General features: G+C 36.2%; 1 protein-coding gene across 1 annotated transcript in view; it reads left to right on the forward strand.

Annotated features, from left to right (window-relative positions):
• Nucleotides 1-15,988, forward strand: part of F13A1 (coagulation factor XIII A chain) — a 192,435-nt gene that overhangs the window by 149,740 nt on the left and 26,707 nt on the right. The window contains exons 9-12 of the mRNA XM_003760207.4: nucleotides 364-467; nucleotides 3,965-4,053; nucleotides 9,220-9,373; nucleotides 15,028-15,315. Coding sequence (XP_003760255.1) covers nucleotides 364-467; nucleotides 3,965-4,053; nucleotides 9,220-9,373; nucleotides 15,028-15,315 — 635 coding nt within the window. The remainder of the gene's footprint in view (nucleotides 1-363; nucleotides 468-3,964; nucleotides 4,054-9,219; nucleotides 9,374-15,027; nucleotides 15,316-15,988) is intronic.

The raw sequence follows: 15,988 nt of genomic DNA on the forward strand, positions 1-15,988 counted from the left end.
AATAAAAAGTGTTTTGAATTGAACTTTAAATGGGCAACATAAAAACCAAACTATATATAACCCAAAGTTGGAACTTGGTATTTCTAACCAAACTGATACCTACGGATGAATTTAATACTTATTCTAGAATGGACAAGAATGGACCAATTCAGAGGTCAGCTGCTGAGCTGATGATACATCCGGTAGCTCAATGTATGGTGTCCTGATACCCCCCTCTCCCGTTCTAGCACCGCTGGCAGGCAATTTCTAGGTTTATCCATTTCTATAAGTTATCAATAGCACAGCTATAATATATTCATAGCTAGTGTTAATTTTGAAAGTACTAAGCAAAAGAAAGTTGACTTTTATGTGTTCTTTTTTAAGGAACTACCATTGCTGGAATGAAGCCTGGATGACCAGACCTGATCTTCCTGTTGGTTTTGGAGGATGGCAAGTGGTGGACAGCACCCCTCAAGAAAACAGTGATGGTAAACTGCAACCACTTGAGAAACTGCTTTGTGGCTGATTCTTTATTTGTCTTTAAAATTGCCTTAGTTATTTAAGGAATCGCTGACCCTAGCAGGCAAGACCAGAATTACTTCTGTTCTCTAGATCTGAATCTCAGATCTGCCACTTAGTGGCAGAACCTTGAACAATTCAGCTAACCCTGTGTTGAACCTCAGTTTTCTAGTCTGCAAAATGGGATTAGTAATACTTGCACTAGCAAAGGGAAATGCTTTGTAAACTTTGTAAGTGCTCTCAAATAAGATTTTAGAAAAACATTTTGCAAACTTTGAAGGGCTCTATAAATGCTAAATGTTGTTATTGTTCTTACTATTATTAAGAATAGCAGTATGTAATTATAATGTCATGGATATAGTGTATTCCATGCCTAGATTGTAGGGTTGTTTTCAAATTCTTTTTTTGAAATTCTAGTTTCATTATAAGTTACAAATTTAGCTGGAAATGACCTTAGATGTTATGTGTTTTAATTTTATAGGTAGGCAAACTGAGGCTAAGAGACTTGAGAAGTTTGTCCAAGCTTACTCAGGTGATAAGGAATTCAAAGCCAGGTTGTCAGAGCTCAAATCTACTATTCTCTCCATAGAAAAAAAACAATTAATTTCATGGCTCTTGTGAGAAAAGAAAATACAACCCAATCTGATGGAATTTCTCTACCTTGGCTTTTTTATAAAATAAATTTTTGGAAGGGAGAAAGGAAGGAAGGGAGGGAGGGAGGAAGAAAGGAAGGAAGAAAGGGAAGGAAGGGAGAGAGGGAGGGAGGGAGGAAGGGAAGGAAGGAAAGGAAGGAAGGAAAGGAAGGAAGAAAGGAAGGGAAGGAAAGAAGGAAGGAAGGAAGGAAGGAAGGAAGGAAGGAAGGAAGGAAGGAAGGAAGGAAGGAAGGAAGGAAGGAAGGGAAGGAAGGAAAGGAAGGAAGGAAGGGTGGGAGGGAGGAAAGAAAAGAAAATCTGTGGAAATGCTTTAAATTATCTATAAAAATATTTTCCTGCTTTCTCAGAATGAGATCAATGAAAGGTCTGATGGTAGAAGGAGCATTAGAAACCCAATAAAACTATGGATCATCTGTACAATTCTTATGAAACATAACTTACCATGACTTGATTTTTTAATGTATTTTGGAGCAATTTATTTCAGACTCTGAATGTGTGGATGGGCTAATGGGCATGATGAGTATTAAAAGGTTCCGAGAACCATGGCCTCCCAGAGATTCTAATTAAACCAGAATAAAGGCTTAACCTTTTTTATTTCATATGGAAACAGGGGTTATAGTAATTTGAAGAAATGTACATATAAATTCAGAAAACTAAATCTCTGCTATTTTTCAGACACTAAGCTAACTAGGAAGAAATTCAAATCCAAAGAATGAAATCCCTCTTATGCATGCTTGATGTATGTGTATGTGTGTGTTGTGTATGTATGTATGTATGTATATATATGTATATATACATAAACACAGAGAGAAGAAGCAGCTGTAGAGTGACCAGCTCAGTAGAACACTGTAACATTGGTAATGTCTAATGTTGTGTAAATGTATGTGTATATATATATATATATATATATATACATATATATGTATGTATGTATATGTATAATCACCTAAAAATATGACCTTCTGCGAAAACTCTTTCCTTATCCCCTTAATGGTGGTACTTTCTCTCTGAGATTACCTCTAATTTCCAGATATATATATATATACATCTTAAATATCCATATCCATACATATACACATTAATATACAATCTGAAATTACAATCTGAATGGAAAAAATCCAATTTTCATATACATAGAATATCTACTACACTCATACATACATATATATACACACATGCATATATACTTTTACACATATGTACACACATACACATATATTAGAGGTAATCTTAGAGAGAAGGCACTAGTATTGAGGGGTTAAGGAGAGGCTTCTTCTAAAAGATGAGATTTTGGCTGAGACTTGACAAAGGACAGAGGAGGTGGGAGAGAGAGAGTTGAAGAGGGAGAGCTCTGGGGACATGAAGATAGATAGTGAAAATGCACACAGTAGGGAGATGAAGCGTTTTGTGTGAGAAACAGCAAAGAGGTCAATGTCACTGATTTATACAGAACAGAGAGGGGAGAAAAATCTAACAAGGCTGGGAAGGTTGCAATGGGCCAGGTGATAAAGGGCAAAGAAAGGATATTTCATCCTGTATGTAACAAGGAGCCATTAGAGTTAATCATGAATAGGGGCATACTCTTTTGGAAGATTATTTTGACAGTTGAGTGCTAGATGAGCCAGAATGAGCAGAAACTTGAGTCAGGAAAACCACTAGCAAGCTATCGCAGTATCCAGGTATGCAGTGATAGATTTGTAACAGGGTGGTACCACATAAGAGGAGAGAAGCAGATGCTCCATATGAGAGATGTTGTGCAGATAGAATTGACACAATTCAGAAACAGATTGGATGTGGAGGGTGAGAGACAGTGAGGAGTCAAGGATGACACCTTGATAACTAGAGAGATGGGGGTATCCTCCAAAGTAATAAGAAAGTTAAGCAGAGGGGAGGGTTTGAGGAGAAAGATAATGAGTTCAGTTTTGGACATGTCAAGTTGAAGATGTGTCTGGGAGCTCTTGATCAGGATGTATAATAGGTAGTTGGAGATGTGAGACTGGAGGTCGAAAATGAGGTTAAGGCTGGATAAACAAATCTGAGGATCATCTGTGTAGAGACGATAATTGAAGAAGGGAAAGCACTATAGGGAGAGAATTTGAGCTGTAGAGTAATCAATTCTGTAGAAGATTGGTAATGTTTAAGGTCTGAGAAGAGAGGAAAGAAATATTCCTTTAAATAGCACTTGCTAGGTGTTGGGCACTGTACTAAGTATTTTAATGATAATGAGATTTATTCATTAGAAAGAATTACTTTGTAATTCTTCTGTAACTTAAAGTATGCGAAAAATGACTCAAAGAGAGATCTAGATCCAGGAAGAAGTTAGGAGGCTGTTGGAGCTATTACATTGGTCTGGGTGAAAGGTAATGAGGAATTGAACTATGGTGGTGGAACAGAGGAGATGACTATATCTCATTTTGGAGAGTCAGAATTAACAGGACTTGGAATCTTATTAGATATGGAGGCTGAATAAAAGGACTAAGTTAAGAGTGACTACGGGTAAATGGGAATATCATGATGCCATCAATATTAATAAAAAAAATTGGGAGGAAATGAAGATTTTCCAAACTTTTATATTTGAAGGGACTTTCCTGAAGAAGACCTCCTGGATGAAGCCTTGTATTTAAATACTTTCTTCAATCTCTCATAAAAAGGAGGAAACCATGAAGGCCCATTTAGCGCAAAATAAACTAGAAAGTCTTGTCCTATATTGACCAAGCCTCAGCATTAAGAAAGATAATCTCTCTAATTTCTACTATTTCTCTAACATAATCTGAAAGTAATAATCTCAACCATTCCTTTGCTCTCTCACTTAGGGATGTATCGTTGTGGTCCTGCCTCTGTCCAGGCTATTAAGCATGGCCATGTCTGCTTCCAGTTCGATACACCATTTGTTTTTGCAGAGGTAGGTGAAAGCCTGTGGAGCAAGGGGCAGACTAAGTCTTATATTGTACTTTTCCAATAATATTCCTACTTGCACACTGTACCACATTAGATGCTATACAATCAGAAAGACTGTCTATAACCTATAGGCAGAGTGATTCTGAATAACTGGTGATTCTGAAGCTAGGAACAAGCATATCTCTTACATAGACATATACCTCAGTAGGCATGGTAAACAAATGGCCAGCCCTAGATTCAGACAATTCGGGTCTGCCTCTGATTTGATACCTACTGGCTCTGTGACCAGGAGCAAACCACTTAATTTCCCAGTGCCCCAAACAAATCTCTCAAACTACAAGTTATAGAAGAGTTTCAGTCTGCACTGGTAGGGATACTTTTCTAATTGGGAATTCCCAACATCAACGTCCTCATAGCCAAGCACTGTACTTAGCACTTTTTCTTAATAAATACTATCTCATTGGATCTTCATAACAACTCTAGGAGATAGGCACTATTGTTATTCCCATTTTTACAGATAAGAATACTGAGGCAAACAGAGGTAAGTGACTTGCCTAGGATCACAACTTAGTAGGTGTTGAAGCCTAGTTTCGAACTGAGGTCTTCCTGATTCCAGACCTAGTCGTCAATCTGCCGTATATGATACTAGTCAAAAAAGAAAAAAAAAATCAACACCCCTCCCTTTCCAAAAAAATAAAAAATAAAAATAAAATCTACCACAGGCAAAAACATTATTCTAGTTAATATGGAGGAAAAAAGAGATTTTGAAAGAGTATATAACTTAATCACTACCTCTTTGAAGCTTACAATGTAGCGAGTAAACCAAGACATTAACAAAGTTATACAATAATATGTGGGATGGATATTATTGCATGTATCCCTGAATTAGCTTGAGTTGCCTCATTAGACTTTGTTGGATATCTGCTATTGGTCTCCTAAACTAGAATTGAAATTTTTTTGACAATGTTAACCTCTTCCTGGAAACTTGGTGCCTATTTGACACTACATTGATAATGACTGATTAAGTCACAACCAGTTGGTTTGATCATTAAAAGGAAAATGGAGTACAAACAGGGATGACTAGAGCTCAGAGGGTGTACAGAGAAGTCAGTAAGAGTTATCCTGCCCTACCAGAAAATCAACCCTGTGCTTCAGGAACTCTGATGGTTGCTCAAGCATATAGTTCCTTAGAGAGCTAACAGGTCTTTGTCTCTAAGGAATTCAGTTTTTGACTTGGTGTAACCCCTATCCTCTCTGCCTTTGTCTCCATCATCCTTTTAAAGACCAGGTCCCTTGGTCACTCAGCTATGTAAATTAACAATGAATTATTGCATCACTCATAGTCAAAGTGGGGCAAGCATCCAGGACAAGAGAAAGTTCACATCTTATCTTACCAAAGAGTTATTCCTGACTTCTTGGTAAGAAGCCATTACTCTGGAGAGAAAAAAGTAATCATCAATGAGGCAATAAGAATTATAGAGTATCAAAGAGAACTAGGATCAATGGGGCTTTGATTTAGAAGGGTAAACGACCTTATAAATCATCTTGTCCTATACTGTCATTTTATGTGTGAGAGAAATGAGGACATTGGAGTCAAGAAACTGGCCCAACATAATAAGTAGCAGGTCCAAATTTTGAATTCAGGTCATCTGACTCCAAATACTGTGCAATTTTTATGTCCAAAAAGAACAAAAACAAAGAATCACTGGGAGGGGAGTGAGCTGGAGCAGGGAGGGACCACTCTGATGCTGAATCTGAGCTCAAATCTCAATTCTACCACTTACTTATTTGTGTGACTTTGGGCAATTTATTTAATCTCTCTGGGCCTCCATTTCCTCATCTGTAAAATTAGAATAAACTCAATTTTCTCTTTGGTACCTTCGAGCACTAAATCTATGATTTTATCAATGAATGAATTGACATCCTCAATGCCAGAATATGGCCCTCACCAGTGGAAACAAGACTCAGGACATAATACCTAGGAATATCTACCAAAAAAGAATAGTAATATAAGGACTTTCATGTGGTAATGCATGATAAATCATCAAATGAGTAGCAGAGACATAAAGTGCCAAGATTTCCTAAGAATTCACATATATCTATGTCCTCTAAAAAAGGATCTTTGCTGTTATTTTCCTCTTTGTGGGGCCCTGTTATATTTCGCAAGTTCTTCAGAAGGGCAGACATATTTGGAACAGTTTGAGCTTTTGTTGATTTACACAAACCTCCTGGGTTGCATTCTTCTAGTTTATTATGTTATAAGAATCTCTTGATGAAAATCATGTTCTATATTTCACAAATCCTTATATTATTATTATGTTTTATTGCCAGAGAGAGGTAGAGAAGACTTCCCACCAGGAACAAATTGATTTAATCACTGCTAATGTCAACACACAGTGTCATTATTAAATCCAGATCTTGATTGTTAAGAATTCTGTCAGTATTTGCAAATGAGAATATCTTCTCTTTCCTCCAGTGAAATCCTCAGTAACAACCTGCAGCATTTCTCATTCTATCTATCAGAAGCCTGAATCTGAGAGCTGTACATTTCTGGGGTGTTCAGATGGCTAAAAAGTGAACAGAAAAGCCATTTGGGGATTCCAAAAGAGGAACATCATGGGAATGCATTAATCTTTAAAGAGAACCTCTATGAATCAGTCTTTAAACTGAATGTGTTCTTTCCCTTCCCAAACCTACCCTTTCCATCCCTTCCTTAACATTCCTCCTTTCTTTCCTTTCTTTAACTTTCTTCTTTCTGTTTCCTTCCCTTCCATTTTTGAATTTAGGCTCAGCATCCCATCCTCTATGCCATGATTTGATAGAAGCAATTGCTGAGACATCATTTATGGTCTGTAAAAGATAATACAGTAACAAAAGAGATAATGCAAAATTAGAAAAGGGTGAATGTTTCCATTTTCATATATAAAAAGAGTGGAGTCTGCAAAATGCAGGGCAGTGAGCTTAATTTCCATTCCTGAAAAGATCCTAGGAGACTTTGTTTAAATGATAGTAAGCCTCTAGAAAAGAAAGTGGTTATCACAAAAAGCCTTATCAACAACTAGTCTTGTCAGACAGATTTCATTTCCACTTTTGCTAGGACTAGATTAGTGGATCAGGGAAATTCTAGACTTAGATTTACTAACTTTTAATGGAACATTTGACAGTGTCTCATGCTGTTCTTTTAGAAACTATTGATAGATAGAGGCTAGATGATACTATAATTAGGTGAATTTGGCAATGGTTGAATGGTTGGACCCAAAATATCATTGTTGGTTCAATTTCATATTGGAAGAGAATTTATAGTAGTGTACCCCTGGGATCTCTGTGCTTGGAGTTGTGCTGTTTGACATTTTTATGTTTAATTACTTGAATCTAGCTATTAAAGCCCTTCTATTCAAATTTGTAGATACCACAGTGCTGAGGGATAGCTAACGCTTTAGCTGAGCAATTTAAAAATCTTACATGCTAGAACATTAAACCCAATGTAAAATTTTGCATTTGGGTCCAAAAAATTGACATCATAAACTACTAATTTAGTCTTTGTGTGTGGGGTGTGTGTGTGTGTGTGTGTGTGCGTGTGTGTGTGTGTGTGTGTTGGGTGCTAACAGTTTGGGTGGAAGGAAGAGAAAGAAAGAAAAGAAAAACTTTGTGAAATATATTGAAAGAATATCGTGAAACAGGTAACCCAGAAGTATAGAACAAAAATTGCTAATTGATTTAATAGAATTAAACTTTCTTTTCACCAGTGGGCAAATACAGAAACAATGATACAAATTTTATAGAGATATATTTTATCCTTCATATATAGAAATGTTTCCTAATGCTGAAAGCACTTCAGAAGCACAAACTCCTTTCTTGGGAGGTAGATTCCCTATTATCAGAGTTTTTGCTGAGAAGTTAGATAACCATTTGTCAAGGATATAGTCCAGGGATTGAACTAGATGGCATCTACAATCTCTTCCAATTCTAAAAAGTCTTTGATCTAGTCCCAAATCTATTCCTGAAGAGCTGTGCAATCTGGAACTAGTAATTGAATCTCTCTCCTCCTCAGTTATCTGTTAAATGAGGGGGTTGGAAAATTGGAAATGAAATGTGTGAAATTATAAAGAATATGCTTGGGCCCACAGAAAATATATACAAAGACTCTCTTTTGACTCTCTACTGGTGGAAGTGAATGAATATTTAAGTACCTACTATGTAGCAGGCTATGTAACTTTACAAATATTATCTTATTTAATCCTCATCAAAAGCTTAGGAGTTAGATGCTGTAATTATCTCCATTTTACAGTCAAGGAAACTAAGGCAGACAGAGATGAAGTTCTCAGAGTCACATAGCTAGCAAGTGCTTGAGGCCATATTTGAAATGTTTTCTTGTTCCAGGTCTAGCAATCTATCTATTATGCACAGCTAGCTGCCTCTCCTTTATAGAACTAGGGATGGAGAATTCATAAGTGTAGGATATTAATTAAATGTCAAGTATTTTTTCTTTTTTAATGTATCAATCAATTTTGATAAATTTCTTTCTCTCTTTTTTTCTTTCATCTTTGTAAAAATATTTTGTTATAAGGAAAGTTTTTCCAGAATAGGGGAAGGGGAAGGAAACAGAAGGAAACCTAGGCAATGTACAAACTTTCAATAAAAGAAAAATCTTTTTTTAAAAAATGAAAGGGTTGAGTGAGATGATATATAAAGTACCTTTCAGCTCTAACATTCTGTCTATAATATAGCTTCTGTAGGTAAACTTTCATGGACCAAACATGGGTTTCAGCAATGTGAGTAATAAAATTGGTCTTGGGGAGAGCTTGGGGACTATCCATCACCATTTTGCCATCCCACTTTTGATCCCCAAATACCATGGGCCAAACTGTAGACTCTCAAGACTTTGTGTGAATTCCTCCTAGATTATTACTACTCTTGCTTTATGAAAATTATTTGATTGTAGAATATTAATTTTCCATGGAGGGAAAAAAGAAACAAAATATGGAAATGTTTAGCTTCTGCATTTTGTGCCAATGTTGAAGAAAGGACAATGTGTTGATGTGTTAAAGGTTCTGATAATGAATCTCCATAAATGGGCTTTAAGATTATTTAGATAATTTTAATTAATAGAAAAAATATTTTGGTGGCTAAGTCAATAGATGACATGGTACTCTCTTCTTTTTTTCCCCAGGTCAACAGTGATCTTATATATATTACAGTCAAAAAAGATACCACTCATATGGTTGAAGCTGTTGATAAAACACACATTGGGAAATTAGTCATCACCAAGGAAATTGGTGGAGATGGAAAACAGGATATAACTGAAAATTACAAATTCCCAGAAGGTAATTTATTGCAAATGGCAAAGAGAAGTACTACTTGAATACATAAGTTTGACTTGATCAAACTTTTTGTTGTTCCTGAGGAAATTGAGTCAAAGAATATAGTGGTATTTGGAGATTTTTGTTGTAAGTACTTATTAATATGGAATCACACATTTTAGAGTTCAAAGGTCATTTGCTCCAATCTCTCCTCTAATCATAAATCCCATTTTTGTATTGACAATTGATCATAAAGCTTCTACATGAAAACCTTCAGCGGTAGAAAATTTACTCATCTGAGGCAACCCATTTCATTTGACCTCTTCCTAATTGTTGAGTGGTTGATCTCATGCTTAGTCGGTATTTCATTCCCCATAGCTTCCATCCCTTTGGTCCCTTTTCTGTATTTCAGGGGCAAACCAAACAAGACTCTTTGATAGACCTCTTCAGATATATAAAGGTTACCATACTCCCCTCCCAAGCCTTCCTTTCTTCAGGCTCACCATGCCCACTTTCTTCAACAATTGTCATATGATATGGTATGTAACTGAACAAAATAATCTTGCTGTGATGTGACCAAAGAAGTACAGGGAGAATATCATCTTCCTTAGTGCAAGTACTCTGTTTTCTTTATTGCAGCCGAGGGTCCCATTAGCTTTTTCTGTTGCCACATCGTTGCCTCATACTGAGTTTGTGGTTTACTAAAACAGCAAGGGAAAATCAAGCTCTCCTTACAAGTTTCCTTGTTTTTAAGCCCTAATATATAATCTCTGAAAACAAAGCCAAAAGTTAAAGAAAAACACAGAAAATTTTTTTTACTAGACTTAGGAACCAACTGGTTAATTAGTTATAAAAATCTCTGGCTCTTAATGAAAATAGCAGTAAGCATTTAACTAGTTTTTCAATGGTTTATTTTTTGTCAAGGAATAAATTTTTATTTTGAAATTGAAAATCCTCTTTCTCAGAACTTACCTTGACCCATTTGCTCTTTACCTCTCTAAATGAAACAATAAATCTTTATTACAGCTCTAGGATTTTTAATTGAGGAAAAGAAAATAGCTTTCTTATGAAATAGGTTTCCAACTTCCTCTTATTCATGTGTGAAGAACTTTCTGCCATTTTAATATTGTGAGTGATGGGTAAATCAAAACACATGGCTTATAATATGCCAGTCTTCTCATCTGTTTGAGAAAGAAATAGAAGAATGTTTTGGCTTGAACCAAGCCAAATAATTTCTCATGCTTTCAGACCTCAACTTGAACTTTACATATAGCTGAAGAAGCTGTAATTTTCAAGCAAGAAATAGCTCTTTGTCAGCTACCTTTGAAATGCTGACACCCTTCTCAGTGACCACCTTCATAGGTATGAGTAATTAAGTCAGAAATGGCTTTAAAGTATGAGTTCTTTCTAGCCTAAGGAGAAATACTTCTCAACTATTCCATGAAGTAACCCCTGTTAGAAAATCACCAATTTTCTTTTCCTTCATAGTGAAGAAGCAATTTCATAATATGTATTAACAAGAAAAAACTTTTGCCCTCTCAACAATTTCCTATAATTATAGTCCCAGTGCTAGTTGAATTTTGCTAATGGTCTATAAGTGTTGTATATTAGAGCATAGAATACATCCAGAAAGAATCACAAACCTGCCTGATTCCGAGGAAAATGTGGATCCTTTCCTCACGGATGCTACCCTCTAAATGACTTCAAAACTCTCATCTGCTTTTGATTGCTTGATTCAACATGTCCTAAGAGTGATCATGTTTCCCAGATCCACCAGTCCTAAGACACATCATTTCAAAATCATAACTAGGGAAGAGTGACTGGGACTTACTCCTAGGGCACAAGAATTATTTTAAAAGTATATAATTGTTAAATTTGTTATTTTTAAATTTTGACAACACTTGTGCCCCTTCTATGCTATGGGAACAATTAGTGTTAACACCTAATTAGCTAGAATAATTAGTTAAAATATAAAGCTACCATTCTATGCTTTTTTCCTCCACACACTGAGTCACTCCCTAATCTGGTTTGCCTTAGATCCCATGTTATCCTCAGGTCTCTCTTGCATGAGCTGCTGTCTAGTACCTTTAATCCAACAAGGTTGTATGCAAGGGTCTCTCAGTATTGGACACATCAATAATATTCAGTTTCAGGGTTCCTTTCTAGCTGGAAGTAATGTTAAGAGTGTCTCTACTCACGTTGTTCTGATGTCCTGGGGTTTTTTCATATACTCAACTGCAGTAGTGAAAGTTACTTCTTTTTTACTCTGATAAGGTGAATTACAAAGTTGATTTGAAGACCTGTTTCATGCTCCTTTCCCCGGATGTCAAAGTCTAGTACTTCTTGTTGGTCATTTTTCAGTTGAGTCTGCCTTTTCATGACCCCATTTGGGGTTTGCTTGGTAAAGATACTGGAATGGTTTGCCATTTCCTTCTCCAATTTCATTTTACAGATGAGGAAACTGAGGGAAACAGGATTAAGTCACTGACCCAGAGTCACACAATTAATAAATTTCTGAGATTAGATTTGAACTCAGGTATTCTTATTCTAGATTTAGTGCTTTACCCACTATGCCACATAGCTGTCCACTAAAAGTCCCAAATAGCTCCATGTACTTTTCCTTTTATCCTTGCAAGTGGCCCTTGTTAAGAAGTTTTCTATAGGTAAGGCTGGTAATTCCATCTCTCTGTCAGTTTTCCACTGAAGCTATGCTGCTGATTATACAAATCTTAATTATGTCTTTGCTCATTTCCAATGAATTTCCTACACCAACATCTACTTCCAAAACCAAAATAATGATAATAGCTAGCAACTATATAGCACTTTGAGGTTTACAAAGTGATTTACAAATATTATTTCACTTGATCCTCACAAAACTCTTGGCATCTAGGTGCTAGTTACTCTTATCTCCATTTTACAGATGAAGAAACTGAGGTAAATAACCCAGCTAGTAAGTAGCTGGAATTCTGGTCTTTTTAACTTAAAAGTTCAGCACCCTATACACAGTGCCACCTAGCTACTTTGCCCTGATTTTTTTTAAGTTTTTCTTTTTTTTTTTCTTTATTAAAACTTTTTATTTTTCAAAACATAGGCGTGAACAATTCTTCAACATTAGCTCTTGCAAAACTTTGTATTCCAGATTCCCCCCTTTCTTCCATCCCCTCCCCTAAATATCGAGTAGTCCAAAATATGTTAAACATGGTAGAAATATATATTAAATCCAATATATGCATACATATTTATACAATTATCTTGCTGCACAAGAAAAATCAAATTACCCCCCCCAAAAAAAGAGAAGCAAAATAAAATGCAAGCAAACAACAACAAAAAGAGTGAAAATGCTATATTGTGAACCACACTCTGTTCCCACAGTCTGTTCCCACAGTCCTCTCTTTGGGTGTAGATAACTCTTCATCACTAAACAATTGGGACTGTTTTTTAGTTTTTTTAATAAGGTGTTTTTTTTTTTTTGCCTTTTACCTTCCTTTCCAGTTTGATCTGATACTCATCAGGAATGATAATAGTTAATTTGGAATTACATTGTTATTATAATTATGTTATATATAATATATAACAACAACCTATAATATAATATAGATATAATATTAAAATTAAAATTTCTAAATTGCATTCTATTTTGAACATTTCTCAATTATATTTTCATCTGTTTCCTAATGCACTTAGGAGTTTTGTGGGGGCACTTACAGTTTGAATTTTATATCTGTTTTTTGTAAGAATGACTATTTTTATGTTTCTGAATACCTTGTACCATATACTGTCACCTCGCAGAGTATCTTGATTCCCCACTAAGCTTTTAAAAATATTATCACCAACATCTAGTGGTACTCATCAGACCAACTGTCCTTGATGTTCATCAGTTTTCCATGAAAGAACATTAATCTTTTAATAACTAAGTAGCCATAGTAACTCTTTGAATAAATATAGTGTTCTATAACACTGAACAATGTTAAACATAGAATAGCATCAGTGTAGTATAAGAGAGAAAAGAGGGAGGGAGAAAAGGAGAGCGAGACAGAGATAGAAACAGAGACAGAGAGACAGAGACAGAGACAGAAACAGATAGAAACACGGAAGGAAGGAAGGAAGGAAGGAAGGAAGGAAGGAAGGAAGGAAGGAAGGAAGGAAGGAAGGAAGGAAGGAAAGAAGGAAGGAAGGAAGGAAGGAAGGAAGGAAGGAAGGAAGGGTTGGGGGGAGGGAAGGAAGGAAAGAAGGAAGGAAGGAAAAGAATAGAGAAGTAGGAGGACAGAAAAAGTGTGTGGGGGAGAGAGACAGAAAGACAGAGAGATAGAGATAAAGAAAGAGAAAAAAGAGGAAGACAAAGAGACAGAGAAACAGAGGTGGGAGAGGGAGAGGAAGTAGTGGCGAGAGAGAGGGAGAGGAAGAAGAATTGGTTTTGAAGTCAAGAAATCTTGATTCAGTCTTACTTGTTACACATACTTAACTTTTCAGTGCTAAGCTAAAATTAAGATATTGAGAAAATGTTGAATTGCCTTAATGGTGGGACATTCCTCACTTAAGACAGTGAAATCATAGGTCAGATCCCTAGTTCCCCATAAACAGTGACACATCAATGACATCTTGACATAACAGTATAATAGTTATAGTAAAAGAATTGATCTGACCTATAAAAGTCACATCAGAAAATCCTGTTATACAATCACAATCTAGGAAAGATAAAACATTTTTTGAAAAAGAAAATCTTCAATGGCTCCCAGTAGTGCCCTTTGGGCATCTGAGATAGAAATCCCAGATAAGTCCTCCAAATGTATTCTTGTTTTTATGGGAGCTAACCCAAGTTGAGGCACTTTAGGGATTGGCATCCACTCCAAAACATAATCCATGACTACTAGATGGGTTTCTTTTATGGGACCAACTAGAAGAAAATTTAATTCAAAACAAAAGCCCATCAGTAAGTATAGCAACAGATGTGATAAGATCTCCCTACCAAAATATCAAAATTCCAAGATTACTCTCTCCCACAGTTTGCCATGCCATATTTGGAGGAAGGGAACACATGCAGGAGGTCTATGTGAAAAACAAACAAATAGAGAGGGATCGGGATATCAATAGTAAAAGAAAGGTAATGTCTCCAAGAGAGGAGCAGAAGGAAGAACCTTTTAAGAATCCTTTGCTAGAGCCAGGCAGAAGAAAAATAGACCGACTGTGTTCAGAAGGAGAGTCCTAACAAAGGCTTTTCTCCACTTTAGAAGATGCTCTCAAAGTCCTTCGGCAGCAAAGAAACAATGGAACTACATTCCCGTATTAACAAAAATGATAGTTAAAATAAGAAACCACCAGAGTTGAGTTCCTCCCCTTGCCTTCCCTACTTTCCCACTCCCACATGGCAACTTTTTCCAGAGTTACGGTCCCCCACCGTATGGTTGCCCCTTCTCACCTTTTTCTGCTTGCCCTAGATGCACCTTTTGTTGATTTGCCCCAGGAACAAAAAATTCATGATTAGACTTTGGTTCAGAGGAATAGATAAGTTTTAGTAGCTTCATGTGTCTTACTTCTCAGATACCAAAAATAGCAGTAAACACATCTTGGAGAAATTTCTAGTGTATTTCCAGAATTCAGCCCCCAAACAGATGGGTAAATTGATTAAATAAATATCTAGGCCTCTATAAGTGTTCATTATTTTGGTTCTTTTCCTCTAGGCAAAGAAGAAGAAAGACTTGCTCTAGAAACTGCTCTGATGTATGGGGCTAAAAAGCCTCTTGACACAGAGGGTATCCATCAATTCAGAGCTGATATTGACATGGATTTTGAAGTAGAAAAAGCTGTACTTGGAAAAGACTTCAAAGTCACCATCACTTTCCGGAACAGCACCAACAGACGTTATACAGCTACAGCTTATCTCTCTGGCAATATCGTCTTCTACACAGGTGTTGCAAAGTCGGAATTCAAGAATCAGACCTTCGATGTGAAAGTGGAACCCTACTCCTGTAAGTTGGGGAGATTTTTCTCAAATTTCTGAATCCTGAGCTTTTTCCAGTCACTTTGATCTATATCTGACCACTTGACCTAGATAGCTCTGGAGGGGAAAGTGAGGCAGATGACTCTGCACAGCCCTCCCTCACTTAAATCCAATTGACTTGCATGCCATGGCATCACCTCCCTGATGTCATGGTCCTCTTCAAGAATGAAGGACAAACAACAACAGTGACTTTTTTTTGAGAATCTCTTTACCCATTTTGGAAAGGAGATATGTCTAATGGAGACCTTTGCAAAAGTCTCAACTCTTGTGAACAATTTTAATTTTGAAGGACAAAATAAGAATTGTAGTTTGAACTCTTTCCCTCCCTAAAAATTAGGTTTGGAGGGAAAGCTTAGAACATGTGATTTGAGTATTATAAAGGACTACCAGTGTGGTAAGTCCTCCAGAAATTCAGATAAGTAGTTCTGTAAGTTCTAATTGTTAAAAATTGAGTGGGGCATGAAGTTAAATGTCTTGCCCATGGTGACTATCTAGTAGACTGTCTAGTATATGATCGAGTATATGATCTAGTATATGATCGAGGCAAGACTTTCTTATTTTTTTGTTTTAAATAACAATTAATTTCCCCAAAAAACAATTTTCAACATTCATTTTTTTTTTAAATTTTGAGCTCCAAATTC

This window comes from Sarcophilus harrisii, chromosome 1 (genome assembly GCF_902635505.1).
Source record: "Sarcophilus harrisii chromosome 1, mSarHar1.11, whole genome shotgun sequence".
Classification (NCBI taxonomy): Eukaryota; Metazoa; Chordata; class Mammalia; order Dasyuromorphia; family Dasyuridae; genus Sarcophilus; species Sarcophilus harrisii.